Here is a 27,664-nt window from a genome sequence, read left to right as displayed (position 1 = left end):
CCCTTGCCCCTGGCCTACTATGGAATCTCCCAGGAAGCCTTCCCACATACTGAGGCCCAGGCCCACCCAAGATGCATCCCACTGTTTTTGGGAGCCTGGGGCTAGGCATGATTATTTTTCTTTTTTTTTTTTTTTGAGACAGAGTCTCACTCTGGCTGGACTGCAGTGGGGCAATCTCGGCTCACTGCAACCTGTGCCTCCCAGGTTCAAGCAATAGTCCTGCCTCAGCCTCTGGAGTAGCTGGGATTACGGGGCACACACCAACATCGCCCGCTAATTTTTGTATTTTTAGTAGAGATGGGGTTTCACCACGTTGGCCAGGCTGGTCTCCGACTCCTGACCTCGGCCTCTGAAAGTGCTGGAATTACAAGCGTGAGCCACCAGGGCTGGCAGGCATGTGTATATTTAAAATCCCCAGGTAATTCCACTCTTTTGCAGGGTAGAAAGCTGAGTTCTAGAGGCAAGGAAATAGAAAAAGAGAAACTAAAACTGAAAAAAAGGTGGAAAAAGGTGGAAAAAAAAATAGGGAGTCTTAAAAGCTGAAACAGTGACGGAAAAAGGAACAAAGGGGGCAAAAGAAAAATGGCACTTCAGGAGGATGCACCGTCTGGCTCCGGCTAGGGCCGCGGGAGCGGGAACGAAGGCGGGAGCGGGAACGAAGGATGGCGAGCCTGTAGGCCTGTGGGTGGTGGCCTCAGCAGGCCATGCTGGAGTATCTGCCATGATGAAGAAGAGGACGTCCCACAAGTTCCGGCCACCAAATTAATGAGGAAACACAAGACGTGGCCACCAAATTAATGAGGAAACAAAAGGAGCTTAAGTTTAGAAAAATGACAAGGGATATAAAAAACTCCCTAGGAGTCAAAAACTACTGGGGCGTATGGTGTCAGACCTACACTGCTGTCTGACAGCTCTCTCAACCTACGCTTGCTCCATCTCCCATTTATCCTCCATTTACGTTTCCTCTAATAAATTATTGCATATCTTTAAAAAAAAAAGCACTTTAAAGACATAATACCCTATTATATTCTTTTTTATTCTATATCGTTCTCTTTTCTTTTTCTTTTTTTTTTTTTTTGAGGCAGAATCTTGCTCTGTCGCCCAGGTTGGAGTGTAGTGGCACAATCTCAGCTCACTGCAACCTGTCTCCTGGGTTCAAGTGATTCTCCCGGCTCAGCCTCCCAAGCAGCTGGGATTAAGGGCATGTGCCTAATTTTTTGTGTGTTTATAGTAGAGATGGGGTTTCACCATGTTGGCCAGGCTGGTCTTGAACTCCTGACCTCACATGATGTGCCCGCCTCAGCCTCCTGAGGTGCTAGGATTACAGGCAAGAGCCACCACGCCCGGCCCCTTTTTTTCCATATCATTCTTAAAACAACGTTAGACAATTTTCAAGGAAAAAAATATCACCTGTTCAAAGTAACCTATGGGTATTACAGTTAATTTCAAATGCAAAGCTTTCAGTAAAAACTGAATGCTGACTAATTTTCCTCATCACCATATTCTTGCATCAAAAAGAACACAGGACACTCAACTTCGGCAAGGCTGCTGCATCCTCCCAGGATGGCGGGGACCAGACCCACTGGGAGGAGGAAAGGCACCAGCTGCTACAGAGGCTGAGGTCGGCAGCACGGACCTTGAACAGAGTCGGGGCCCACTCGGGGTGGGAGTGCTGCTTTCTCGCCGAGCCTTCGGATAGCCTATTTAGTCCTCAGAAGCGCCCAGCATCCTGTACCTGAGGTCTCTGGGCAGGTCCCGTGCATGAGGCCGAACATGTTTCCACAGGCCTTGCTCACCGCAGCCATCTTGGCCAGCACCGGGAGGTTGTGAATTACAAATGACACCTCGTTCCTCTGCTGCTTGGCCAGGTTCTGCGCATGGCCCAAAATCCCGAAGCCCGTGATGTCTGTGGCCGCGTGGGCATTGAACGTGTGCATGAGTCCTGCAGCTGGGAGAGAGGAGGACGACTCTGAGAAAGAACACCTTTCCTCAACTCAAAAATCTTACGTCCACAATTGATCTGCAACTTCCTTCCTTGTCAGGGAGATAACAAATCGGAATAATGAAAATGCAACGTTGTAAAATCAACCAAAGACATAATGAAATCCGAAAGTTCTTATTTCAGTTTGAATCACTTGAAAACTATTGGAAGCTTCAATCAATAGTAATTTTCCAGTAAACTAAAAAAATTATGCAGAGGCATGATGATCTCAGTGGAAGGTAAACCTACCAAGACCATCCGAAAACCAAATACCAGCACTTGTTTCTTTTTTTTTTTGAGATGGAGTCTCGCTCTGTCATCCAGGCTGAGGTGCTGTGGTGAGATCTCGACTCACTGCAACCTCCACCTCAAGTGCTCAAGTGATTCTCTTGCCTCAGCCTCCTGAATAGGTGGGACAACAGGTACGCAACACCACGCCCAGCTTTTAGACAGGGTTTCACCATATTGGCCAGGCTGGTCTTGAAATCCTGACCTCATGATCCGCCCGTCCTGGCCACCCAAAGTGCTGGGATTACAGATGTGAGCCACCACACCCGGCCAAGACTAGCCCTTTTTAAGGCCTCACTCAATATCAAGGTACTCCTGCTAGAGATGAATTGCGTGAAAGTTTATTTTTTAAAAAATGTTCTTTTTTAAGAGACAGAGTCGTGCTCTATTGCCCAGGCTGGAGTGCAGTGGCATGATCATAACTCACTGCAGCCTCCTCCTCTTGGGCTCAGGCAGTCCTCCTGCCTCAGCCTCTCAAAGCGCTGGGATTACAAGTGTACAAATGTACAAGCCATTGCACCCAACCTATTATTTAATAGACTTTATTTTTTGGAGCAGTTTTGCGTTTAGAAAGAAATTAAGTGGCAAGTAACAGGAAGCTGCCATTAGGTTTCGCCTATATTAACATGTTGCATTAGCGTAGTGTATTTGATAAGTCAATACTAATACATGACAATTAACTAAAGTCATAGAGGACACTAGGGTTCACCCTTTGCTGTCAATTCTACATATCCAACATTATAGTATCACACAGAGAACTTTCATTGCCCTAAAAATCCTCAGTGCTCCACCTGATCCCCTTTCCTCTCTGATAACCTCTGGCCACCACTGGTCTTTTCTCCATCTCTACAGTTTTGCCTTTTCCATAATGTCACACAGTTGGAATCTTCTGCATGGAGCTTTTTCAGACTGGCTTCTTTCACTCTGTAATATGCACTTAAGATTCCTCCACATCTTTTCATGGCTTGATAGCTCTTTTCTTTTTACTGCTCAATAATATTCCATACTACAGATACACTACAGTTTGTTTATCCATCATCCACTCACCTACTGAAGAAATGAATGGTTGCTTCCAAGTTTTCGCAATTATGAATAATGCTGCTACGAAGATTTGTCTGCAGGCTTTTGTGTGAATGTAAGTTTTCAACTTTGAGTGGATATCAAGGAGCACAATCGTTGCATCATATAATAACATATTTAGTTTCCAAGTGGCTGTGCCAGTCTTCAGTCCTGACAGCAATGGATGAGAGTTCCTTCCTGTTTCTCTACACCCTTGCCAGCAGTTGGTATTGTCAGTGCTTTTGGTTTTTTTTATGAGACAGGGTCTCACTTTGTCACCCAGGCTGGAGTGCAGTGGTGCGATTACAGCCCACTGCAGCCTCAACCTCCTGGGCTCAAGTGATCCTCCCACCTCAGTTTCCCAAGTAGCTGGGGCTAAGGCGCAAGCCACCATGCCCAGCTAATTTTCTGTATTTTTCTGGTAGGGATGGGGTTTCACCATGTTGCCCAGGCTATTCTCAGTGTTTTGGATTTCAGCCATTCTAATAGGTATGTAGAGGCATCTCAATCATTGCTTTAATCTACAGTTCCCTATTGACGTACGACACTGAGGTTTCCTTTTATGCTTACTTGCCATGTGTGTATCTTCTTTTGTGGTGTCTGTCAAGGTCTTTGGGCCATGTTTAAATTGAGTTTTTTTTTTTTTATTGAGTTTTAAGAGTGCTTTGTGTATTTTGGATACCTGACCTTGAACAGGTATGTGTTTGGCAAAATTTTTCTCCCAGTGTGTGGCTTGTCTTTTCATCCCCTTAACAGTGTTTTTCACAGAGCAGAAGTTTTTTATATTAATGAAGCCAAACTTACCAATTTTTTATTTAACAGATAGTGTTTTTGGTGTTATAAAGTCATCACCAAACCCAAAGCCACCTAAACTTTCTCTGATGTTATCCTTCCAGTTTTATATTGTTTTATTTAGGTTTACGAGTCATCAATATGGTCTGGCTCTGTGTCCCCATCCAAATCTCATCTCAAATTGTAATCCCCACATGTCAAGAGAGGAACCTGGTGGGAGGTGACTGAATCATGGGGTGGTTTCCCTCATGCTGTTCTCGTCAGGGTGAATGAATTCTCACGAGATCTGATGGTTTTCTAAGTGGCAGTTTCCCATGCTCTTCTCTGTCCTGCTGCCTCATGAAGAAGGTGCCTGTTTCCCCTTCACCATCCGCCATGACTGTAAGTTTCTTGAGGCCTCCCCCAAGTGAAACTGTGAGTCAATTAAACCTCTTTCCTTTATAAATTACCCAGTCAGCCGGGCATGGTAGCTCATGCCTGTTATCCCAGCACTTTGGGAAGCCAAGGTGGGTGGATCACCTGAGGTCAGGAGTTCAAGACGAGCCTGACCAACATGGTGAAACCCTGTCTCTACTAAAAATACAAAAATTAGCTGGGTGTGGTGGTGGGCGCCTGTAATCCCAGCCACTCGGGAGGCTGAGGCAGGAGAATCGCTTGAACTCGGGAGGCACAGGTTGCAGTGAGCTGAGATCACCCCACTGCACTCCAGCCTGGGTGATACAGTGAGACTCCATCTCCAATAAATAAATAAATAAATAAATTACCCAGTCTTGGCTATTTATAGCAGTGTGAAAACACACTAAACACTCATTTTGAGTTAATCTTTATGAAAGATATAAGACCTGCATCCAGAATAATTTTTTTCATGTGAATGTCCACTTGTTCCAGCACCATTTAGTGAAAAGACTCGAGGCCGGGTGCGGTGGCTCACGCCTGTAATCCCAGCACTTTGGGAGGCTGAGGAGGGTGGATCACCTGAGGTCAGGAGTTTGAGACCAGCCTGGCCAAACTCCGTCTCTACCAAAAATACAAAAATCCACAGGGCATGGTGATCCATGCCTGTAGTCCCAGCTACTGGGAAGGCTGAGGCAAGAGAATTGCTTGAACCTGGTAGGTGGTGGTTGCAGTGAGCCAAGATCATGCCAATGCACTCCAGCCTAGGTGACAGAGTTAGATCCTGTCTCCAAAGAAAAAAAAAAAAAAGAGTTTACTAGGATATATAATATGGGAAACATTAGTCATGTCAAAAGAATGAAAGCAGGCACTCTAAATACATATACTAACCACTTATATAGTGAAAACTTACACTAACCACTACTTTAAAACAATAGTAAACCAGCAGCCAAACGTGAAAAAGTCCTGGAAGAATACATAAAAATGCTAGCAGGAGCTGTTTTGGGTAGAGGGACTATGGACAACCTTTTTCTCTACTATTTTCCATTTTCTAAAAACTTTTCTATAATAAGAATATAATTCTTTTATAGTAGAAAAAATGTATAAAATAAATGGGAAGAGAAGACATATTCAAAAACGCTTGTTAAACATAGCGTGCCATTGTAAACTGTGATGAACACTTCAGAAGACAAGTTTGGCACTATCCATAAAAGCCGAGCCAGTACTGATCTCTTACACGTCCATCAGAGAGGGCTGGGCCTAGGAAGTCCACAGCAGTCACCCCAGTGTCAAAACAGGAGAGCAGAGAAGGTAGTGGAAAAACCATACAGCAGTCAAAAGGAATCTACTACAGCTACATACAACAAGGAGACTCTCAGGAACAATGGTGGATAAAAACAAGTTAAAAAAATGCAAAACTAATTTACTGCTTAAGAACACAAGGGCTGTGCAATAAAAACATTCTAAAATGCAAGAAAATAAACACAAAATTCAGTGGTTACCCCAAGCAGGAATGCAGGGGATGGGTGGGAGTGGGAGCACCTCTAGGCTTCCAAGGTCATGTTCTGGAAATAGCTCCAGTATATTAAACTTTCTGTATTTCCATTCTGAATGGTTTGCTTCCAAATCTTACATAGGTAACCCACACAAATGCTTTCTAGAAACAGTCCCTCTGGTACGTCAGAGGTTAGGACTTCCTTCTTTATCATAAAGCACTGTAAGTCGGGGACCATCTGCAGTGATCTATGGAACGCCAACCTGGTACCAGGAGAAGACGGTCTGTAGTCACTGGCCAAAAATCTGGCCACCTACCCTGAGACTGTATATGGCCACCAAAGCCTAAGACATTTACTATCTTGGACCCCTGGGACCGAAGCGCCCTTCCCGCCTGTCATACCTGTCCTGTTGAGCCTCGCCATGTTCATCATTGCCTCCTGGTAGGCCAGCTCTACGTCTTCTTGGGTGACCACTAGTTTGATCTTATTCCATTTCTCAGGCTAATAATAGGAACATAGGTGAGGGAGAGAAAGGGAGGAAAATGTCATTAATCTTTACTTCCAGCCACTGAGAAATACAGCAACTTTTTCCTTATTTAACTTCTAGGGACTTTAACTCAGAAAAGTGAACTTTCCAACTCTGGTTTTTCCATGGATAGTATTTTAGGTGTCCATTAGACCTGTCAGCATGGCGTCTTTTCTGTTCTCATCCCACATTTCTGTAATCAAATGCTGTGATGTATTGGGTATGTGTAGCCTAGCAGGACTCAGAGCAGCACTGCTGTAGACGCAGTGTAGTGTCCTGCTAGTGGAGAAGGGCTCCCCCATCCCTGACACTCCCTGCCTCGCCTGCTTCCAGCTCCCTGCTAGCTCAGGCCTGGGAGGTGGGGCTGGAAGGTGCCTCTGTGCAACATCCCCGCAATGGCCTTCCGCTCTGCTCCCCATCACAGGGAGAGGAGGGAAAAATCAGCTAAAGAACGTGGCAGCCTTAGAGAATTTCTCTACCCTGCTACATCAAGCTAAGATATACCAGGCTGATGAAAGATGTGCAATTATTGATTATTCTCTTTCAACTGTTTCTCAGGACTGGTAGTTCCAGATGATAGTTGTAGAAATTAAATGCACCATGATACGTGAGAATATACCCCAATCTTATTAATTTGTGAGTTGTTATGGCAGTGAAGAAAACCAATCTTTTTTTTTTTTTTTTTTTTGAGACGGAGTCTCGCTCTGTCGCCCAGGCTGGAGTGCAGTGGCCGGATCTCAGCTCACTGCAAGCTCCGCCTCCCGGGTTCACGCCATTCTCCGGCCTCAGCCTCCCGAGTAGCTGGGACTACAGGCGCCCGCCACCTCGCCCGGCTAGTTTTTTGTATTTCTTAATAGAGACGGGGTTTCACCGTGTTAGCCAGGATGGTTTCGATCTCCTGACCTCGTGATCCGCCCGTCTCGGCCTCCCAAAGTGCTGGGATTACAGGCTTGAGCCACCGCGCCCGGCCAAGAAAACCAATCTTAAAGTATGATTATAGCTCACTGGAAAAATGACTCAGGAGACATATCCTCATTCTAGATAGATTCATTCTCCACGAGAGAATTATTTATCAAAATGTTCTGAGTTATTAATCAGTTTAAAAAGCAAAACTACCAAACAAAAACAACCAAAAACTGCATAAAACAATTTAAACTGTCGCCAGGTGAGATGGCTCACACCTGTAATCCCAACACTTTGGGAGGCCGAGGCGGATGGGTCACCTGAGGTTGGGAGTTCAAGACCACCCTGACCAACATGGAGAAACCCCATCTCTACTAAAAATACAAAAATTAGCTGGGTGTGGTGGCGTGTAATCCCAGCTGCTCGGGAGGCTGAGGCAGGAGGCGGAGGTTGCAGTGAGCTGAGATCGTGCCACTGCACTCCAGCCTAGACAACAAGAGCAAAACTCCATCTCAAAAAAAAATAAATAAATAAAAAAAAATAAACTGTCAATAACCCTGGCTTTATTTATACCCCAAACACCACGCCTTCCACACATTATCCTCCATATTATTTCTTAGTCATGTTTAAGACATGAAAGACGAAGCTATCTCAGGGCCAAGTAAACAAAGCTAACCCCCTGCCGAGCGAATTCTTTATAGAAAAATCTTAAAGCTCCAAGCTGGGGCTTACCTACTGCAATCAAGCATTCAATGTGCAAAACTGTTATTTAAAGAATATGAACAATTCCTAGGATTTAAGGACTTGACTAACATTAACTCCCTGGATATGAAACTAAAAAACCTCATTTCCCAAGTTCTCCAACAAAAATTACCTCCGAACGTCCCATTCCCTCCCTCCCAGCACAGCAGTGGTTTACTCACAATATCCAGCCACTGGTGCACAGCCACTGCCACCTGTGTCCCCAGGGGTTTTGTCAACACCAGCACATCCCCTGGTACTGCATTGTCCGGCCTGAAGAAAAGAAAAAGGGCGTGTTCTAGTCAAACTAACCAAGGAGATGAGCTCATCGCTATTAACACAAGAGAAGGAATATTCTGTCAGAAATATATTTGCCTTTGCAATTACTTAAACTGAAGCCAACCACCAGCATGTATGGGACACAGTCTTGCAACCTGCTACTGAGGCTATTGCTGGAACAAAACATTCAGCCGTTAGGCTGGGTGCAGTGGCTCATGTCTGTAATCCCGGCACTTTGAGAGGTCAAGGTGGGTGGGTCGCTTGAGCCCAGTTCAGGACCAGCCTGGGCAACTCAACAAGGCCCCCATTTCAACAACAGTATTTTTTGTTTTAAAAAAGAATGAAAACATTTAGCCTTCAAAAGTTTCATCAGGCCCAGATCTCCCCTCGACCACACACGAGTTGTATATGTCATTTTCACTACAGACCCCCCAGCATTCGAAAGCTTCTGAAACGGAGAGTGCTTCTTTATGACCACTGATATCCTAGAGACTCACGATGGATTGTTCGGCCCAGGGATTTGGTGGATTTGCTGGCCATCTGTGGGTCTAATGTCTTGGTGATTTCTGCCTCCAGGTTCTCAAACTCAGACTGACCGATTGTGAGCTTCCTACCTGGCACCCAGACGCCTCGGTCGTCTCTTAGAGACAGAAGGCAATACTAAAAAGGCACCTCTGAAAGATGGCAGCTGGCGCCCCCAATGAAACATCTACCGGATTTGCATCCACACTACCAGGAAGCAGGTCTGAGAGTTGTGCCTTTCACAGCTTCAGGAGCTGAGCACATAATCGTTCCATTCCCCGATGCTGGCCTCCTCCAGTACTCACCCAAGTCGATGAAAACAAAGCCAGGGCTGCAGATATCAATACCAACACCCAGGTCCCCAGCTCAACCTACACCATTTGTATCCTCTCAGCTTTGAAAAATAGAAATCTATGACTATGCAAGAAACTGGTTTTCCAAACACCAGACCTGAAGACATGTCTTTGTCTTTGAATTCAGACTCAGTTGTACAATAAAGCTGATTTTTTTTTAATTTTTTTTATTACACTTTAAGTTCTAGGGTACACGTACACAACATGCAGGTTTGATGCATAGGTATACATGTGCCATATTGGTTTGCTGCACCCATCAACTCATCATTTACATCAGGTATATCTCCTAAAGCTATCCCTCCCCCAGCCCCCCCGCCGACAGGCCCCGGTGTGTGATGTTCCCCTTCCTGTGTCCAAGCGTTCTCATTGTTCAACTTCCACCTACGAGTGAGAACATGTGGTGTTTGGTTTTCTGTCCTTGTGATAGTTTGCTTAGACTGATGGTTTCCAGCTTCATCCATCTCCCTGCAAAGGACATTAACTCATCCTTTTTATGGCTACATAGTATTCCTTGGTGTATATGCGCCACATTTTCTTAATCCAGTCTATCATTGATGGACATTTGAGTTGGTTCCAAGTCTTTGCTATTGTGAATAGTGCTGCAATAAACATATGTGTGCATGTGTCTTTATAGCAGCATGATTTATAATCCTTTGGGTATATACCCAGTAATGGGATAGCTGGGTCAAATGGTATTTCTAGTTCTAGATCCCTTTTTTTTTTTTTTGAGACCGAGTTTCACTCTGTCACCCAGGCTGGAGTACAGCGGCATGATCTGGGCTCACCGCAACCTCCGCCTCCCAGGTTCAAACGACTCCTCAGTCTCCTGAGTAGCTGGGATTACAAGCACCTACCATCATGCCCAGCTAATTTTCTGTATTTTTAGTAGAGACCGGGTTTCACCATGTTGGCCAGGCTGGTCTTGAACTCCTGGCCCGCTTCGGCCTCCCAAAGTGCTGGGATTACAGGCGTGAGCCACCACGCCTGGCCAAAAGACTGATTTTTTTTTTCTTTTTTGAGACAAAGTCTGGCTCTGTCGCCCAGGCTGGAGTGCAGTGGTGCGATCTTGGCTCACTGCAACCTCCGCCTCCCGGGTTCACAACATTCTCCTGCCTCAGCCTCTCGAGTAGCTGGGACTACAGGCGCCCGCCACCATGCCCGGCTAATTTTTTGTAGTTTTAGTAGAAACGGGCTTTCACCGTGTTTGCCGGGATGGTCTCGATCTCCTGACCTTGTGATCCGCCTGCCTCGGCCTTCCAAGGTGCTGGGATTACAGGCATGAGCCACTGTGCCCGGCCTAAGACTGACTTTTCTTAACAAGACATCAAATGTGGAAAGTGACAACTTGGTTAGGAGAGAAACTTCTCCAAAGAAGATACACAAATGGGTAGTAAGCACAGGAAAAGATGCTCAGCCTCATCTGTCATCAGGTAGACACAAATCAAAACCACAAAGACATTTCACTTCACACCCACTAGGCTGGCTAGAATCCAAAACACAGACAGGAAAACAAGTACTGAAGGGGTCGTAGAGAAATTGGAATCCTCATACATGGCTGCTGGGAATGTAAAATGGTGCAGCCATGTTGGAGACCAGTCTGATGATTCCTCAGGTTAAATATAATTACCACATGACCCAATCAATTCTTAGGTATACACCCAAGAGAACTGGAACATGTCTACACAACAACTTACACATGAATGGTCATGGCAGCATCATTCACAATAGGTAGAAACAACCCAAAGGTCCATCCCCTGAGGAATGGTTAAATAAATAAAGCAGGGTCCATCCATGCAATGGATTATACAGCCATGGAAAGGAATGCAATACTGATTCATGCTACAACACAGATGGACCTGGAAAACATTCCGCTACAGGAAAGAAGCCAGACACATGTCAAGCTGCATGACTCCATTTCTGTAAAATGTCCAGAACAGACACATCCCTAGAGACAAAAGCACATTCTTGGTTGCCAGAGGATGGGAGCAAGAGGGAACTGGGAGTGAGCTACAGGGCTTATTTTTGGGGTGACGAAAACGTTCTGGAATTGGATAGTGGTGATGGGTGCACAACCTTTGTCAATACTAAAAACCAACACACTGTGTACTTCAAAAAGCTGAAATCTGTGTTATGTGAAATTTTGTATGTGAATTATATTTCAATTAAAAAACCTAAAATGCAGACCAGGCACGGTGGCTCACGCCTGTAATCCCAGCACTTTGGGAGGCGGAGGCGGGTGGATCACGAGGTCAGGAGATCGAGACCATCCTGGCTAACACGGTGAAACCCCGTCACTACTAAAAATACAAAAAATTAGCCGGGCGCAGTGGCGGGCGCCTGTAGTCCCAGCTACTCGGGAGGTTGAGGCAGGAAAACGACATGAACCCGGGAGGTGGAGCTTGCAGTGAGCCGAGAATACGCCACTGCACTCCAGCCTGGGCGACAGAGCGAGACTCTGTCTCAAAAAAAAAAAAAAAAAAAAAAAAAAAGCTAATACTGCGCTAAGTGACAGAATCTAGGATGGGGCAGGAGGAGTGAACAGTGACAGCCAAGGAAGATGGGGTTTCTTCCGGTAATGGTTGTACAACTCTGAATATACTCCAAACCACTGACTCTAAATGGGTGAATTGTATAGTATGCAAATTATATCTTAATACATCTATTTTTTTTTTTGAGACGGAGTTTCGCTCTTGTTGCCCAGGCTGGAGCACAATGGCAAGCTCTCAGCTCACTGCAGCCTCTGCCTCCTGAGTTCAAGCGATTCTCCTGCCTCAGCCTCCCAAGTAGCTGGGATTACCAGCATTGTGCCACCACGCCTGGTTAATTTTGTATTTTTAGCAGAGATGGGGTTTCTCCATGTTGGTCAGGCTGGTCTCAAACTCCCAACCTCAGGTGATCCACCCGCCTTGGCCTCCCAAAGTGCCAGGATTACAGGAGTGAGCTACTGCGCCCAGCCTTTTTTTTTTTTTTTTTTTTGGAGACAGAATCTCGTTCTGTTGTCCAGGCTAGAGTACAGGGGCACCATCTCGGCTCACTGCAGCCTCCACCCCTGGGGTTCAAGTGATTCTCCTGCCTCAGCCTCCAGAGTAGCTGGAACCGCAGGCTTGCACCACCATGCCTGGCTAATTCTTGTATTTTTAGTAGGGACAGGGTTTCACCATATTGCCAGGCTGGTCTCAAACTCCTGACCTCAAGTGATCTGCCCGCCTCGGCCTACCAAAGTCTGGGACTGTATGCGTGAGCCACCGCACCTGACCTTAATACATCCATTTTTAAAAAGAGAGGACACAGAGAGAAGAACAGGTCAGGTGACATGAAACAAAAATCAACTTACATGATAAATTCATTGGGCTGACAGACAGTGGTAGCAACTCCTCCCAGGACAATCCAGGGGTTTAGTACTGTTTGGCCGCCCGTTACAGATGTTCCTGCTTCCTCAGCTGCGTCTTTAAAACCTTGGATAATCAGAGGCATCACTTTATCCCTTTCCTAGGGTTGAAAAAGGCACAAATAAAAAGTCAAAGAACTCTGTTCAAAACCCAGAAAAGAAGGTTTTTACGCTTACACTTTTCAAAAAGAACCATAAAATCCTAAAGGAAGTGCTGACAGTTAGGCAGGACTGATTGTTAACTAAAGCTAGGGGCCAGGCATAATTACTCACACCTGTAATCCCAGCACTTTGGGAGGCCGAGGTGGGCGGATCACCTGAGGTCAGGAGTTCGAGACCAGCCTGGCCAAAATGGTGAAAACCTGTCTCTACTAAAAATACAAAAATTAGCCAGGCGTGGTAGCGTGCAACTGTAATCCCAGCTACTCAGGAGGCTGAGGCAGGAGAATCGCTTGAACCCGGGAGGCACAGGTTCTAGTGAGCTGAGATCACACCACTGCACTCCAGCCTCGGGCACAAGAGCGAGACTTCATATAAAAAAGAAAAAATTGCTGGGTGTGGTGGCATGTGCCTGTGGTCCCAGCTATTCTGGAGGCTGAGGTGGGAGGATGTCTTGAGCCCGGGAGGCTGAGGCTGCTGCAGTGAGCTCTCATCATGCCACTGCACTCCAATCTGGGCAACACAGGGAGATCCTGTCTCAAAAACAAACAAAAACAAAAGCTAGAAAATATTCCACATTGTAATCATTTTATGCAATGCTGGAAGATATTCTAGACAACAATGTAAATAAAGCCCGGACACCAACACTGTGACTCAGTGCACAGGACCAGCCCTAGGTGTGATGACTGCTGGAAGCCAGCTGTCCAGTGCTCCTTGAGAATCCCAACACTGGCTTCTTAAGCACAGGTCCCCTGCCCTGGAGTAGGCATCCATCCTACCAAGGATTGGCTGCAGGCTATGAGTAACCCACACTGGCAGAGCTGTGCCAAGACCACCATGCACCACTGATGACCACAGCCCATGTTCGAGGGCTGGAAAGGGCCTACTAGAAACTCGAGTTTCTCTAAGGCAGGGCAAACTGTTGGGGCTTTTTGGGACAAAAACAAGTGCCTGTCTATCTAAGCAGGAATTCATCTCTGGTTCAAAGAACAGGTTCAGGCAGCAAGGACACAGAATGCTAGGCGATGACACGGAGGTGTGAGCACATGGTGGCCCTAGCCCCTGTCACCATCTACATCCATGACATCCCCAGCCACAGCAGAGGGGGGTGCCCTCTAAGTGCCACGTGTCCCACATCTGTAAGGTTGTGCCTGATTCACACTAAGGCACCATTACTATAGATGAAACTTTATTTTAAAAAACACACAGGTCGGGCATGGTGGCTCATGCCTATAATCCCAGCACTTTGGGAGGCCGAATCACCTGAGGTCAGGAGTTTGAGACCAGCCTGACCAACATGGTGAAACCCCGTCTCTACTGAAAATACAAAAATTAGCTAGGCGTGGTAGCATGCAACTGTAATCCCAGCTACTCGGGAGGCTGAGGCAGGAGAATCGCTTGAACCTGGGAGGCAGAGGTTGCAGTGAGCTTAGATCGCGCCACTGCACTCCAGCCTGGGTGACAGAGTGAGACTCCGTCTCAAAAAAAACAAAACACACACACAAATGTCTTGGGTCAGGTATGGTGTCTCATGCCTGCAATGCTAGCACTTTGGGATACCAGGATGGGTGGATCACCTGAGGTCAGGAGTTCGAGAACAGCCTGGCCAACATGGTGACACTCCATCTTTAATAAAAATACAAAAATTAGCCAGGTGTGTTGGTACGCGCCTGTAATCCCAGCTACTTGGGAGGCTGAGGCAGGAGAACTGCTTGAACCCGGGAAGCGGTTGCAGCAGACTGAGATTGCACCATTGTACTCCAGCCTGGGAGACAGAGCAAGGCTCTCGTCTCAAAAAAAAAAAAAAAAAAGAAAAAAGAAAAAAAAAAAGGCTTGGTTTCAGTCTACCGGGAAGAGAGAAAGGGAGCAGGTGGCAGAAGTGAAGAGATGAATAGGCCAGGCTCACTCATTTTAATTTACTGGTAACTGCCAAAAAGTGGAAAGCCAGAAGGAGTGCAGGGAGCCATATGGCCTGGGCTCCTCGTTTTCCAGATGGGAAACCAAGTCTAACCAAGGCCAGAGATGCCACCAGGACAACACCAACCAGACAGCAGCTGGGTGGCTCCTACTTACCCTGTCAGTCATTTTATTACTGACTCCAAGGAGCATCAGCATATTGTCACATTCCGTGACCCCCATTGCGTAGAGGTCACTGAGGACATTGGCACATGCTATCCTGCCCTGGGAAGAGAGGGAAACATGAGAAAGGACAACCGGGAACTTTCCATCTGCAGAAACTGAGTGAGCCATGAAGCGGACTCCACAGAGAACTTGGGGACTTTCCAGGAGTGGCAGCTACTGGGATGGGGTCCTCAGTTTCTATGATTTGCAGACTGGCGACCTTTCCTGCATCACAGAGTCACCAGGCCATTCGTTTTTTTCTCAGACATTCATGTTACCACTTCTTTCTTGTGCAGAACAAAGAATGTACCAGTTTTTCTTCATGCTAAATTTCAGAAGTCTGCAATTTATTTAGATGGCGAAGGGGTGTATGTGCAGGGAATGAGGAGAAGCAAGGTTAGAACTGACACTGTGGGGAAGAGCTACAGAGTGAAAAAGTCTGCAAACAACTCTCCTAAAGAAAAGCTGGAAACAGCCATGTATCCCAAACAGATTCTAAAAATGGCTGGCTTTAGTGGTTATAGAGAACGAGACAGTCTTTGTGCACTTGGATTAAGAAATGTTTGCAGCTTAAGCTAGGTGTGATAGCTCACGCCTGTAATCCCAGCAATTTGGGAGGCCGAATTAGGTGGATTACTTGAGGCCAGGAGTTAAAGACCAGCCTGGCCAACACGGCAAAACAGTTACTACTGAAAATACAAAAATTAGCTGGGCATGGTGGCGCACACCTGTAGTCCCAGCTATTTGGGAGGCTGAGGCATAAGAATCGCTTGAACCTGGGAGGTGGAGGTTGCAGTGAGCTGAGATCATGCCGCTGCACTCTAGCCTGGGCAACAGAGCAAGACTCTGTCAATAAACAAACAAACAAACAATAAGAAAACAAAAAACGAAAAAATTGTGTAGTTTCAAGGTTGTATGAGATAAACAGAAAAATCATCTTAAGAAACAAATAAAAAAAAAAAACCCAGGGTTGAAGTCAAATTGTTTTCAAAAAAAAAAAAAAGAGAAGCATTTCTCAGTAAATGTCATTTTATTAGGAACTTTAAAATGCAATTTAACAGAAATGTGGTAATGAAGATTTTTTTATTTCCACTGGAGATTTACAGTTAAGTTGCCCTTATCTAAATTTTTATCTTTTATAGATAGTAAAGAGAAAATACAAATTTTCCTTCTGACTTAAGGATAATCAAACTCCCAAGTGTTACCATTTCCACTGGCTGTTTAACTGATTGCTTTATGTTTTCTTACACATTCCTGGAAGTCAGCAATGCAGCTCAGCAACCGTCTGTGACTGCACTTTCAGTATCATCAAGCCAGTCCACGAGGTCAACAGGTGGTCTACAACCTGGACAAGCCAACTGCTAGTTAGGGAGGCGGTGATTTACTGCCCCTTCTGTTCTGGTGCTCTCATTTTAGGAGATGCTGGAAAACAGTGGATTCTGGTTTTAGCCATCCCTGCCACCTGGTCAGGTGGGACCTAGGCTGTGGCTTATCTGCCCCATCTCAAGAGTATTGCTCCAGAGGAGAAAACAGATGGATGTGCAGAAGGAATATAGGTTTCCAACAATCTGTTATTTGCCACTGGTACCTGAGGGAGAATACTCCCCACGTGGCTGCCTCATGATAAAGTCCCTACAGTGCAGCCTGATCCCACTGTCCTTGCCACACACGAAGAACACCTGGCATTTTATAGCAAACCGGATATTCCCAGTCTCTCCACTGGCTCCTCCTGGGTGGGAGGGAATTGGGGTTAAAGGTTGGGTGGATCAAAGGGTGGCTGGCTGCAACTACGCAGTGAACAACTGGGGAACACAGTTCAGCAGTACATCATCAATAGCTAGGAACTTTAACTCAGTGGTCAGAAACCTACTACACACAGCGGCACATCACACGGTGGTAGGTGTGCAGGTGGCTGGGTTGAGTGAATTAACCAGATATCAGAATTAATGGTTGAGACATCTAATTGTGATGAGATACTAGCTCCTTGATTTCTTGAAGGAAACATTTAGAATCAGTCCTATAACAGAGGACAGTAACATCCCCCGCCTAAAACAGAGGGGTGACGGAAGTTACCAATGTCAAAGACAGGACAGTGCAAGAAAGAAGAAAATGACAAAAGCCTTAGTCCATTGACACACTACTGAACAAGAGGTGTTCTTATGCACAGCATGTACTCAGGTGCGACAGCAGCAGAGGGCCTTCCCTGCTTCCTCTCTAATTGCTTTATGCCCAGTGCCAAGTGTGGGCAGGGGACAGGCCCGACGTCAGCGACTGCAGGAGCCTGGGCAGGGTGGGGCAGTATAGTCGGGATGTAACAGAAATAAAACCAAAACCCCACAGATACATACAAAACCCCAGCCACAACCCAAACCAAACGAATAAGCCCTTCCAGTCACCAAAACACATCAGCTCATGCTTACCATCATGTAAGGGTCATCTACGATCGGGTAAATGTAATCTGTGGTTTGAACCAAGGAAAGCCCACCGTGCCTCAAAGGAATGACACAAGTATCCATTCCAATGCCTGTGGAGATGGAAGTTATTAGCATCCACAAATAAAACGGGAAAGCCATTTCACTTTATACCACCAGTACACTGAACAGGAAGAGCTCATAAGATACTTATGGAAACTGCAGGCTGCCAATGAAGCCATGTGTTTCCTATCAAGAAGCGTAACTGAAATAAACGTGAAACATATCCAGCTTAGGATGGAAAATACCAATGAAAATGTTACTCATCAAGACTCAACTCCAATATGGCACAGTTTTAAAACCTTAATGATGCCTTGAATAAAAATCTTTTTCACTGTCAGATTTTTATTATATTATTTTACTGTATTACTGTAGCATGTGACTGGTACCATATGCAATTTCTTTGAAGATGAGAATCCTATAAATGGAGCTGGGGTTATCTTAATTATAGTTATTATTTTAAGTACATCTTTAGCCATTATCATATTGACCCATCAGAAAATCTGTAAAATATTTTTACATTGAAAAATGCTATTACTACTTTTACATCTTAGTCAGAACTGAAAATGACACACGCACAGATTAAATGACAAGAATAAATCCCAATCGACAATTCAACTAAAATTTCCAATCAAGCATGTATATAAACACTCTGGCATCTATGTCAGAGTAGTCAAGACTACCAGTAGTAGTCAAGATAAGCTACTCCTTGCCTTGGAGACAAGGCTGTACTCCTTTAAAAATTACCTGTAACGCAGGCATTTTACAAACTCAGGCTAGCATTCCCACCAAGAAAGCTGAAGACAGTGAGCAGCCTCCACCCCTCAGAAGGACACTCTTCTGGCCTCTTCTGAGGACAGCTGTTCCTCGGTATCATGGGGGACTGGTTCCAGGACTCCCACAGACACCAAAATCCACAGATGCTCAAATCCCTGATTTGAAATGTCCCAATATTTGCATATAACCTAAGCATATCTTCTCACATACCTTAAATCATCTCTAGATCACCTATGATACCTAATATGATGTAAATGCAATGTAAATATTTGTTATACTGTATTGTTTAGGGAATAATCACAAGACCAAAAAAGAAAAAAAAATTCTGTACATGTTAAGACGCAGCCATCCATTTTTTTTCCCTGCATATTTTCAGTCTGTGGTTGGTTGAATCCCCCGATGAGGATTCCGCAGACACAGAGGGGGCCGCTGTACTTCTAACTTTGCAGTCCAACAGCCAAAAGCAGGGAAAAAGCCAGAATTAGGACAAAAGGAAGCAAATTATGTGCTTGAATCTACCCTATAAATTCAGAATTTCAAACAAGTATAAATCAAATTTGAATCGCACTAAAACGACCTTTAATACTCTGTGTAAGCGGAAGAGCCGGGAAGCACTGCCTCAGTCGGTCTCACCACAGCAGCAGACCTCACAGAGGCAGGTCATGGAGGCACCAGATCTTTTCTGCCGCAAAAATGAAATCGCACTGAATAAAAAGCCATAGGCTGTGAAGACAGGCTGATTTTTTATTACACTAGATGACAAAGCAGAAACTCTTGCTGGAAGACCTCGCTTAGCGAATGGAGAACTGAAGATCAGAATGGCAAGTTTCAACCATTTCAGGCACTGGATCAGTTTTCTTTTGTCAGAGGAGAATGTGTGCGATAATTCACGTAAACAGCCGCTGGGCACAACCTCTCAGAAATTTGTCTCACCACACTCTTTAGCACCTTTATATAGAAGTACCACTCTTTAACTCAATGGATTCTCCCTAAATGATAATTCCGACAACTGGTTATTCTGAGTGTATTACTATTCACTTTGGAAAACAGTAAGAGGCGGTTTTCTTTCAGACTTCCATTTAAACTGGAGGACTACTGAAAGAGACACTAAAATCCTTGCTGAAAGTTAGCGTCAAATGTTCTTGATTTGAATAACCTTAAATTTGAATTAAATATATTTGATTCGTAAAGCGCTTTATTTCTAAATTTAGCAAGTCCTTTGATCAGAGTAACTGGGGACTCTTGAGCACGCCTCTAGGGCTGAAAAGCAGCTCCGTTCCACGGTTTCTCTTTCACACCTGTGCCACCAGTCTACTAAAATAGGGTCTAGTGCTGTCCAATGTGGTGTGGCACCAGAGGGTTGGCTGTGTGCGCATCTGACAAAGAGGTGCTCTAAGTATAAAACAGACACCTGATTTTAAACACCTAGTACCAAAAACCAACATCTCATTTTAATATTTTATATACACATATTGAAAAGACATTTTTTCGGCCAGGCGCAGTGGCTCAAGCCTGTAATGCCAGCACTTTGGGAGGCCGAGGTGGGCGGATCATGAGGTCAGGAGATTGAGACCATCCTGGCTAACAGGGTGAAACCCCGTCTCTACTAAAAATACAAAAAATTAGCCAGGTTTGGTGGTGGGCACTTGAGGTCCCAGCTACTCGGGAGGCTGAGGCGGGAGAATGGCCTGAACCCGAGAGGCGGAGCTTGCAGTGAGCCGAGATTGCGCCACTGCACTCTATAGCCTGGCCCACAGAGCGAGACTCAGTCTCAAAAAAAAAAAAAAAAAAAGGGGGGGCTGGGCGCGGTGGCTCATGCTTGTAATCCCAGCACTTTGGGAGGCCGAGGTGGGTGGATCACAAGGTCAGGAGATCAAGACTATCCTGGCTAACACGGTGAAACCCCGTCTCTACTAAAAATACAAAAAAATTAGCCGGGCGCGGTGGCAGGCGCCTGTAGCCCCAGCTACTTGGGAGGCTGAGGCAGGAGAATTGCGTGAACCTGGGAAGCAGAGCTTGCAGTGAGCCGAGATCATGCCACTGCACTCCAGCCTGGATGACAAAGAGAGACTCCGTCTCAAAAAAAAAAAAAAAAGAAAAGACATTTTATTTTTATATATTTTGTTAAATAAAATAGATTATAATTAATTCCACCTGATTCTTGTTATCAGGTTTTTAAAAATATGACTACTATAAATTTGAAAATTACACATGTGGTTTGCATTGTATTTTTGGACAGCACAGGTCTATAGTGATTGGTTTAGAAATCACCAACCACATTTCAAGGAAGGAAGAGAGAAGGGGTGAGCCTGAGATGCCCACAGGCCTTGAAAAACTAGGGTTTGAAATGACAAGAGAGAGGGATGGTCCAGAGGGAAGGTGACTGGGAACAGAGGCAAATGCCGCAGGGTCGGGGAAGCGTTTAATACTAGACTGGGCAGTTTAGGTTTAATGACCAGGAGGCAATAGGCAATCCTGCTGGAAGGTTTTCAGCAATACTGACCTCCTCTATCAGAAAGACAACCCAAGGCATCATACCACTGCCACCCAGCCCCACCCGCCCGCACCATCCCCGCAACAGCAGCAATCATAACTTGATAGCTCTTAGGTACCAGGCAACAGATGTCTCAGGTTCTAAGGCACACTTCTTTTACCGTTTCTTAGTTTGGATACATTTAGTAATTGTGTGTACATTTAAAAGCTATTTTGGTTAACCCTTCAATTAACACCATTTCTGAAGCCAGATAACATGACATTCAATTAGAAAAAAGTTAAAAACATAAAAGAGACTGGGCACAGGGGCTCATGCCTTTAATCCCAGCACTTTGGGAGGCCGAGGTGGGCGGATCACTTAGACTCAGGAGTTCCAGAGCAACCTGGCCAACATGGTGAAACCCTATCTCTATTAAAAATACAAAAAAATTAGCTGGGTGTGGTGGTGCGTGCCTGTTATTCCAGCTACTTGGAGGGAGGCTGAGGCATGAGAATCGTTTGAACCTTGGAGGCAGAGGTTGCAGTGAGCTGAGAGTGTACCACTGTACTCAAACCTGGGTGATGGAGTGAGACTCTGTCTCAAGAAAAAAAAAAAAGTTAAAAAAATATACAGCCGGGCGCAGTGGCTCACGCCTGTAATCCCAGCACTTTGGGAGGCTGAGGTGGGCGGATAACCTGAGCTCAGGAGTTTGAGACCAGCCTGGTCAACAAGGTGAAACCCCATCCCTACTAAAAACACAAAAAAATTTAGCCAGGCGTGGTGGCATGTGCCTGTAGTCCCAGCTACCTGGGAGGTGGAGGCAGGAGAATTGCTTGAACCCGGGAAGCGGAGGTTGCAGTGAGCCGAGATTGTGCCACTGCACTCCAGCCTGGGTGACAGAGTGAGACTTCATCTCAAAAAAAAGAAAAAAAAAAAAAAAAAAAAAAAAAGGACAAAAAAAACCACAAACATACCATATATACGTGTGTACAAAGTGTACACACATACATGTATTATGCATGTAAGTACAGACATACATGGCACACCTACACACAACATTTTTGGTATAACAATGCAAAACAGTAATTTTTTTTTTTTTTGAGGCAGGGTCTCACTCTGTCACCCAAGCTGCAGTACAGTGGTGTGACCTCAGCTCACTGTAGCCTCCGCCTCCTGAGCTCAAGGGATTCTCCCACCTCAGCCTCCCAAGTAGCTGGAACTACAGGCGCACAACAGCAGGCCCAGCTAACTTTTGTATTTTTAGGAGAGACAGGTTTCGCCATGTTGCCCAGGCTGCTCTTGAACTCCTGACCTCGAGTGATCTGCCCGCCTTGGCCTCCCAAAGTGCTGGGATTACAGGCATGAGCCACTGCACCCAACCCCAAACAGTAATTATTATTTTACAGATTAGGAAGCTGAGGCTCAGGAGGGCTGGGTGACATTCACGACGTAATATGAGTGACAGTAAGTGACTGTGCCAGAGGAAGTTATAAATAGTAATTCTTACTTTATCCCGTAATGCTTTAATTTCATTGGTTTTTGAGCATTAAGTATTAATAGCTTTTTTTCTTGACAGTTATCTAACAGCTTCCTCAGTATATTCTCATTTCTCGACAAATAAGCCAACATCAAATCCAGCTAGCCCACGTGGTATTTCTCCAAAGCTTGACCATCAGCTGGACGGCAGGAACTGTTTTCAAACCGAGCTCCTGAAAGTCCTGCAGGTCACCAGGGACTGGGGCGTAACATTTCTGCCCTTCCAACCAGAGCAAGTCTGCTTTCATCTGCTTTCTCTATCTGGGAGGAAAGGAGACCCCAGGCTCATAATCAGTGAACTTTACAAAATAATGGCCAAAAAGAAATGAAATGAAAACCTTGGCTGGGTGTGGTGGCTTATGCCTGTAATCCCAGCATTTTGGGAGGCTGAGGCAGGCGGATCGCCTGAGATCAGGAGTTCCAGACCAGCCCCGCCAACACGGTGAAACTCTGTCTCTACTAAAAAGACAAAAATTAGCTGGGTGTGGTGGCGGGCCCCTATAATCCCAGCTACTCAGGAGGTTGAGGAAGGAGAATCGCTTGAACCCGGGAGGCAGTGGTTGCAGTGAGCCAAGATCACGTCACTGCACTCCAGCCTGGGCGACAGAATGAGACTCCACTTCAAAAAAAGGGGAAGAAAACTGAGCAAGTCACACAGTAATTACAGAACATCCAAACCTCCAACACTATGTGTCCAACCCAAGTGATCATAGTCTTGTACCATGTACTTAATATACTGCACAAGAAACATGAATAAACAATTCCCCGGGAGCCCAGAATTTGTTTCTAAGCTCTGTGTTTGGGAAAAGTGAAATCACTCATGACATCAGGAATTTAGTAAAGAAAAAGACATTGCCCTCGTTCTAAAAGACAAGCTAGGGTCAAGAACAGATCCATTCAGTCCTGGGTCTGGAACAGTCCCACCTTCTCCCTGCAACACGATTTTCACCCAATGCACCCTGCAGACAACCCCAATGCTCTCCTGACACAGTCACTGCCATCCAAGTACAGTAAAAAAAGTTTTATTAAAAAAGTTTTGTTACATTACAGTAAAAAAGTTTTTACTGTAATATAACAATCTCAATTGCATAGTCCATAATTTAAAAACTGTCAAGAGTACCCCTCTTGATGCGTTTCAAGTACTTTCTCTATGTAAGTTACAAGAACATAACATAGTTACCATTGATTGCTCTTCTAATCCTTCTCACAAAAATTCAAAAAAAATAAAAGGGGGTACAATGTACACTATTTGGGTGATGGCCACACTAAAAGCCCAGTCTTTACCATTATGTAATATATTCATGTAACAAAACTGCATGTGTATTCCCCGAATCTATAAAAGCAAAAAAATTAATAAAAAATAAATAGGCAACATGGGAGACGAGAAATCTGGTTTTTGACTCACTGATTGGATTGCAGACCATCAAAGAAACACTGGGTTACCTACCAAGCCTTGGCATAACGGCTCCCAGAAACTGCTCATCTTCTTGGAAGTGGTTCTCTTGTAAAGATTCCAGCAATTTTTGCAGGACATCTTGGGGCACTTTGCAGCCTGTGCCCTTCAGTTCAGTGAATCTGGTTAGCCGGAAGCTTTTGTCCAATTCGTAACTTTCCGGGTTAAAGGACTCCCGCGTAGACATGGTTCTTGGGCCCCGCTCTCCTCACAGCTCAGCCCCTCCCCTCCCTCTGCGGGTTGGCTGGGTTCTTTATGGATCCACCTGGGTGTCACCAAAACACAAAGATGCCATGAAAAGAATTCCCACGGGAACCTGCCAGCGAATCAAGTGAATACATGACAAGAAAAAGTAAATGTGACAAGGGCTGAAATCATCAAGACCACTTATATTCATCACAGCAGAGCACATGACAAAATAGATCTTTTCATAAAGGGACTATGTCAGCACAGACATCTACGCAACACCTGACATCTGGACTGTGGTTTTAACTGTGGCAAGAGGGCCAGCCTGCAGGTTCACATGACACTATGCCACCTTGAACAGCAAGTCCCAAAGGTTCTTCTAGGACTCAGCATTAGAACAGCACCTCTGGGCACTTCATATGTCAACCTGGAAGCACTGTGGTTTAGAAAGTGGCAGCCCTCACTAAGGTGACTTTTCTGGAAAATCTTTTGGTATCTTTTGCTTTAATCACATAGAAAAATGAAACGCTCAATACAAACTTGGCAGAAAAGGACATTAATGTAAATGCACTGGACAAAATTCTTCACGATGTTAAATCCTAATTTTAGAAAAACACGTTTTCCCTCTGTGTCCAAAGAATATACAACAAAAGGCTGGGCGTGGTGGCTCATGCCTATAATCCCGGCACTTTGGGAGGCCAAGGTGGGTGGATCACCTCAAGTCAGGAGACCAGCCTGGCCAACATGGCGACACCCCCGTCTCTACTAAAAGTACAAAAATTAGCCGAGGGTGGCGGTGCGCACCTGTAATCCCAGCTACTTGAGAGGCTGAGGCAAGAGAATCGCTTGAACGTGGGAAGCGGAGGTTGCCGTGAGCTGAGATCGAGCCACTGCACTCCAGCCTGGGCAACAGACTCCGTCTCAAAAAATAAATAAACAAATAAATAAAATATACAATGCAATCCAAAACTAATAGGAGTCCTCTATAAAGGGCACAACTTAAAAACTGCAATGGCACTTTAACACAGCAAGGTCTGTATTCTTCGGCAGAATGCTTGGAAAGTTCTCTGAAGTTTTCATGTAGTGCTATTTCCTAGAAAGCAAACATCTAGCCCAGCAAACTAGTACACACATCATTGACAAAATGTGCTACTCCTCATTACCATTACACTGCAGAACCTTAACAATAAATTAAGCCATACTAAATCATCAGCATTTCGGCCCTGTGTACCACTGTTAGGTTTCTGGAACAAGCCCTCCTACGTTTTTTAGCCTTTGGGGCTAAAGGAAAAAACAACATGTGTTCCTCGAGTTTACAAACCTCCAGACAGATACTTTATTGGGACTAGAATTACAGACACCCCAAGTTTTAAGGTCAGTTTCCCCTATAAAATTTATATTAAGAACATAACTCCCATTTATAGAGTTTTCCATCCCTTGGGACGCACATCGCTCATATAAATCTCAAGAAGCCCGAGTTTGGGCAGTAATCCAAACCGTCTTCACAAAAACACGGTTTGAGATGAGCAATGATTTCGGTGGGAAACGTAACAACTGAACAGGAGTCAGCCTTCCTACACGATCCCAAGAAGCCTCCCTGCCCAAAAAGAGCAGGCGCCGGCCGCAAGTGACAGAGAAGAGAATTTTGAAGCCATCTTAGAGTCAGGGGAAAGTTTGAATACCACTTTGACTTGGAAGGCGTTTCAACAAAAACAACGAAGTCCTTTCCTCAAAAAACACCTCGCATTTAACGCAGCCTCACCCCTACCAGGAAAAAAAAAAAAAAAAGAAAAGAAAGAAAAAATCCAACTCACGAGGCATCCAGTTATTTTCCTACCTCCCATCTATATTCGTCTCCCGCTCCCAAAAAGGTGGGGAGGAAAATTGTGGGGAGATCACTTCCTTTTAAAACACTATCTTTTCAGAGTTTTAAGGGGGGGGGAGTTTAAAACACCTTATATCAGGAGGGCGCTCAGATTTAAAATTAGAAATGGTACGAAGGACACAAATCAGCCTCACATCCTAATGAAAAAGGTACCAGATTCTTACATTTTTGGAGGGCATGGGAAGGAGGAGGCGTGCTGGGGGAAATGTGCAGTGATTAGGGAACCAGGGGGATCCATTTGCATTAATAAGGCACGGTGCCCCGCGACCCCGCAGCCACATGTTTACGCCTTTAAAACAATGGCATGAATATTTAAAGCAACGTTTAGCCCTTTCCTTCCCGGGCACGTTTCCAGTTTGGTTTTTTTTTTTTTCTCCTCCAAAGAGCGTGCGTAGCCGGGGAGCCGGTCAGCGGGGTGGGCCCGGCGCGCTGCCCCGCCAGCCCCGGACCTACCTCCCCGCCGGCCCCGCACAATGGGGCGCGCTCTCCAGGACGCCCGCGTCGGAGGCGGCCGGGGCGGGGAGCAGGGAGCCCGGGGACACCTTCGGGCTCAGGCCCTCGCCGCCGCCTCGGAAGGCCCAGCAGGCCCGGGCTGCGGGCGGGCGGCGGGGCGGAGGCGGCAGCTCGGGGCCTCGGCCGGGCCATCCCTGTGCGGGCCGGCGGGAGGCGGCGGGTAGCGCGCGCGCGCGCGGCCCAGGAGCCGGGGAGAACGCCTGGACCCACCCGCCCCGGGTCGACGGGGCCCGCGCGGTGAGAGGGGGAGGCGGGGAGGCCCCGGAGGCGCCCCGGGACCCCGGGCCGGCCGCTCCCGCCGCGCGCACGGGCCGCCGCCGTCGCCGCGCAAAAATGTCGGCGGGCGAAAAAATTAACCCCTGCGTGGCCGCCGCCGCCCTCCCCTCCGCTCCTCCCCGCCCTCCCTCCCTCCTTCCCCGGCCCCGCGCGGCGGCGGCGGCGGCGCGGGCGGCGCTTCTTTTTTAAAGCGGCCCCACCAAGCCCGGCGCTGCCCCTCTCCAGGCAGGGCTGGCGGGGCCGGCAGCGCGCGGCTCCCCGGCGGTCCCGGGCGGCCCGGAGGGGGATTTGCAACGGCCGCCGCGGGCCTGCGGACCCGGATTCCCCTTTAAGCCTGCGCCTCCCCCCCGCGCCGGGCCCGCCGCTTACCGGCTCGCTTTGCGCCCTCCGCCTCCTCCCGAAAACGGGCCGCGGGCTGCTCCCACAATGCACCGGGCGCGGCCGGGCTCCCTTAAGCGTCGCCTGAATAAAAATGCCGCGCCCGGCGGCGGCGGCTGCGGCGGGGGCCCGGGCCCGCGCCTGAGCGCCGCGGGGGTCGCGTGGCTCGGCGCGGCCCTGCGGGAGCCGGGCCGCCGCGCTCCCGCCGGCTGGGCGCGCGGGGGTCCTTTAAGGCCGGCCACCTCCCTTTAAGAGGCGGCCCGGGCTGCTGGGTGGTGGCGTGCGGCCCGGGAAGGGGGCGGGGGCGCCGTGCAGGCCCGAGCGCGGCAATGATTGGTCTCGGGGGAGGGGTGGGGGGGTTGCAAACCCGAGGAGCGGTGGCATCCGTTGCATGATGCAAAAAAGGATTGATTTCAAAAGTTGCGAGTTGTATTGGCAGCCGCCCTTGGCGCCCGGGCCACCTTTTTCCCGGGCCCCGCGGCAAGGGCCGGGAACGCTTCCGCCACCTGGCCGGGTTCGACCGCGCGGCGCTCTGCGGGGCGTTGTACCTGCTCCCCGAGTGCGCAGCGGAGCGTCCTGGAAGACAATGGCCAAGGGAACAATTTGCACAGGAGGCTAGGAGCCCAGGAAAAGCCGCCTGGGCGCCAGGGATAGGTTTTTTGAAAACACAAACGGCGCGTTAGATGCTTGGGGACTCCCAGCGTCTGTCCTTCCT

At 46.8% G+C, this 27,664-nt stretch overlaps 1 protein-coding gene across 3 annotated transcripts in view; it reads right to left on the bottom strand.

The window, feature by feature from the left end:
* LOC105490623 (selenophosphate synthetase 1) overlaps positions 1-27,234 on the bottom strand; it is a 30,453-nt gene extending 3,219 nt beyond the window's left edge. Inside the window, exons 1-8 of one of the 3 annotated variants that reach the window (XM_071070478.1) lie at positions 26,941-27,234; positions 23,706-23,976; positions 17,422-17,525; positions 14,954-15,061; positions 12,668-12,822; positions 8,362-8,452; positions 6,411-6,510; positions 1,736-1,948 (exon numbers count right to left, since the gene is read on the bottom strand). In XM_071070478.1, coding sequence (XP_070926579.1) covers positions 1,736-1,948; positions 6,411-6,510; positions 8,362-8,452; positions 12,668-12,822; positions 14,954-15,061; positions 17,422-17,525; positions 23,706-23,898 — 964 coding nt within the window. In that variant the 5' untranslated portion in view covers positions 23,899-23,976; positions 26,941-27,234. Of the gene's footprint in view, positions 1-1,735; positions 1,949-6,410; positions 6,511-8,361; positions 8,453-12,667; positions 12,823-14,953; positions 15,062-17,421; positions 17,526-23,705; positions 23,977-26,235; positions 26,375-26,940 lie in introns of those variants that run through there. The other 2 variants (XM_011756436.3, XM_071070479.1) reach the window with 2 other exon arrangements.
* Between the last annotated feature and the right edge of the window lie 430 nt (positions 27,235-27,664).

The sequence above is a fragment of the Macaca nemestrina genome, chromosome 9 (genome assembly GCF_043159975.1).
Source record: "Macaca nemestrina isolate mMacNem1 chromosome 9, mMacNem.hap1, whole genome shotgun sequence".
Taxonomy (NCBI): domain Eukaryota; kingdom Metazoa; phylum Chordata; class Mammalia; order Primates; family Cercopithecidae; genus Macaca; species Macaca nemestrina.
Note: the sequence above shows the minus strand (reverse complement) of the source record. Positions and strands in the feature narration are given on the sequence as shown.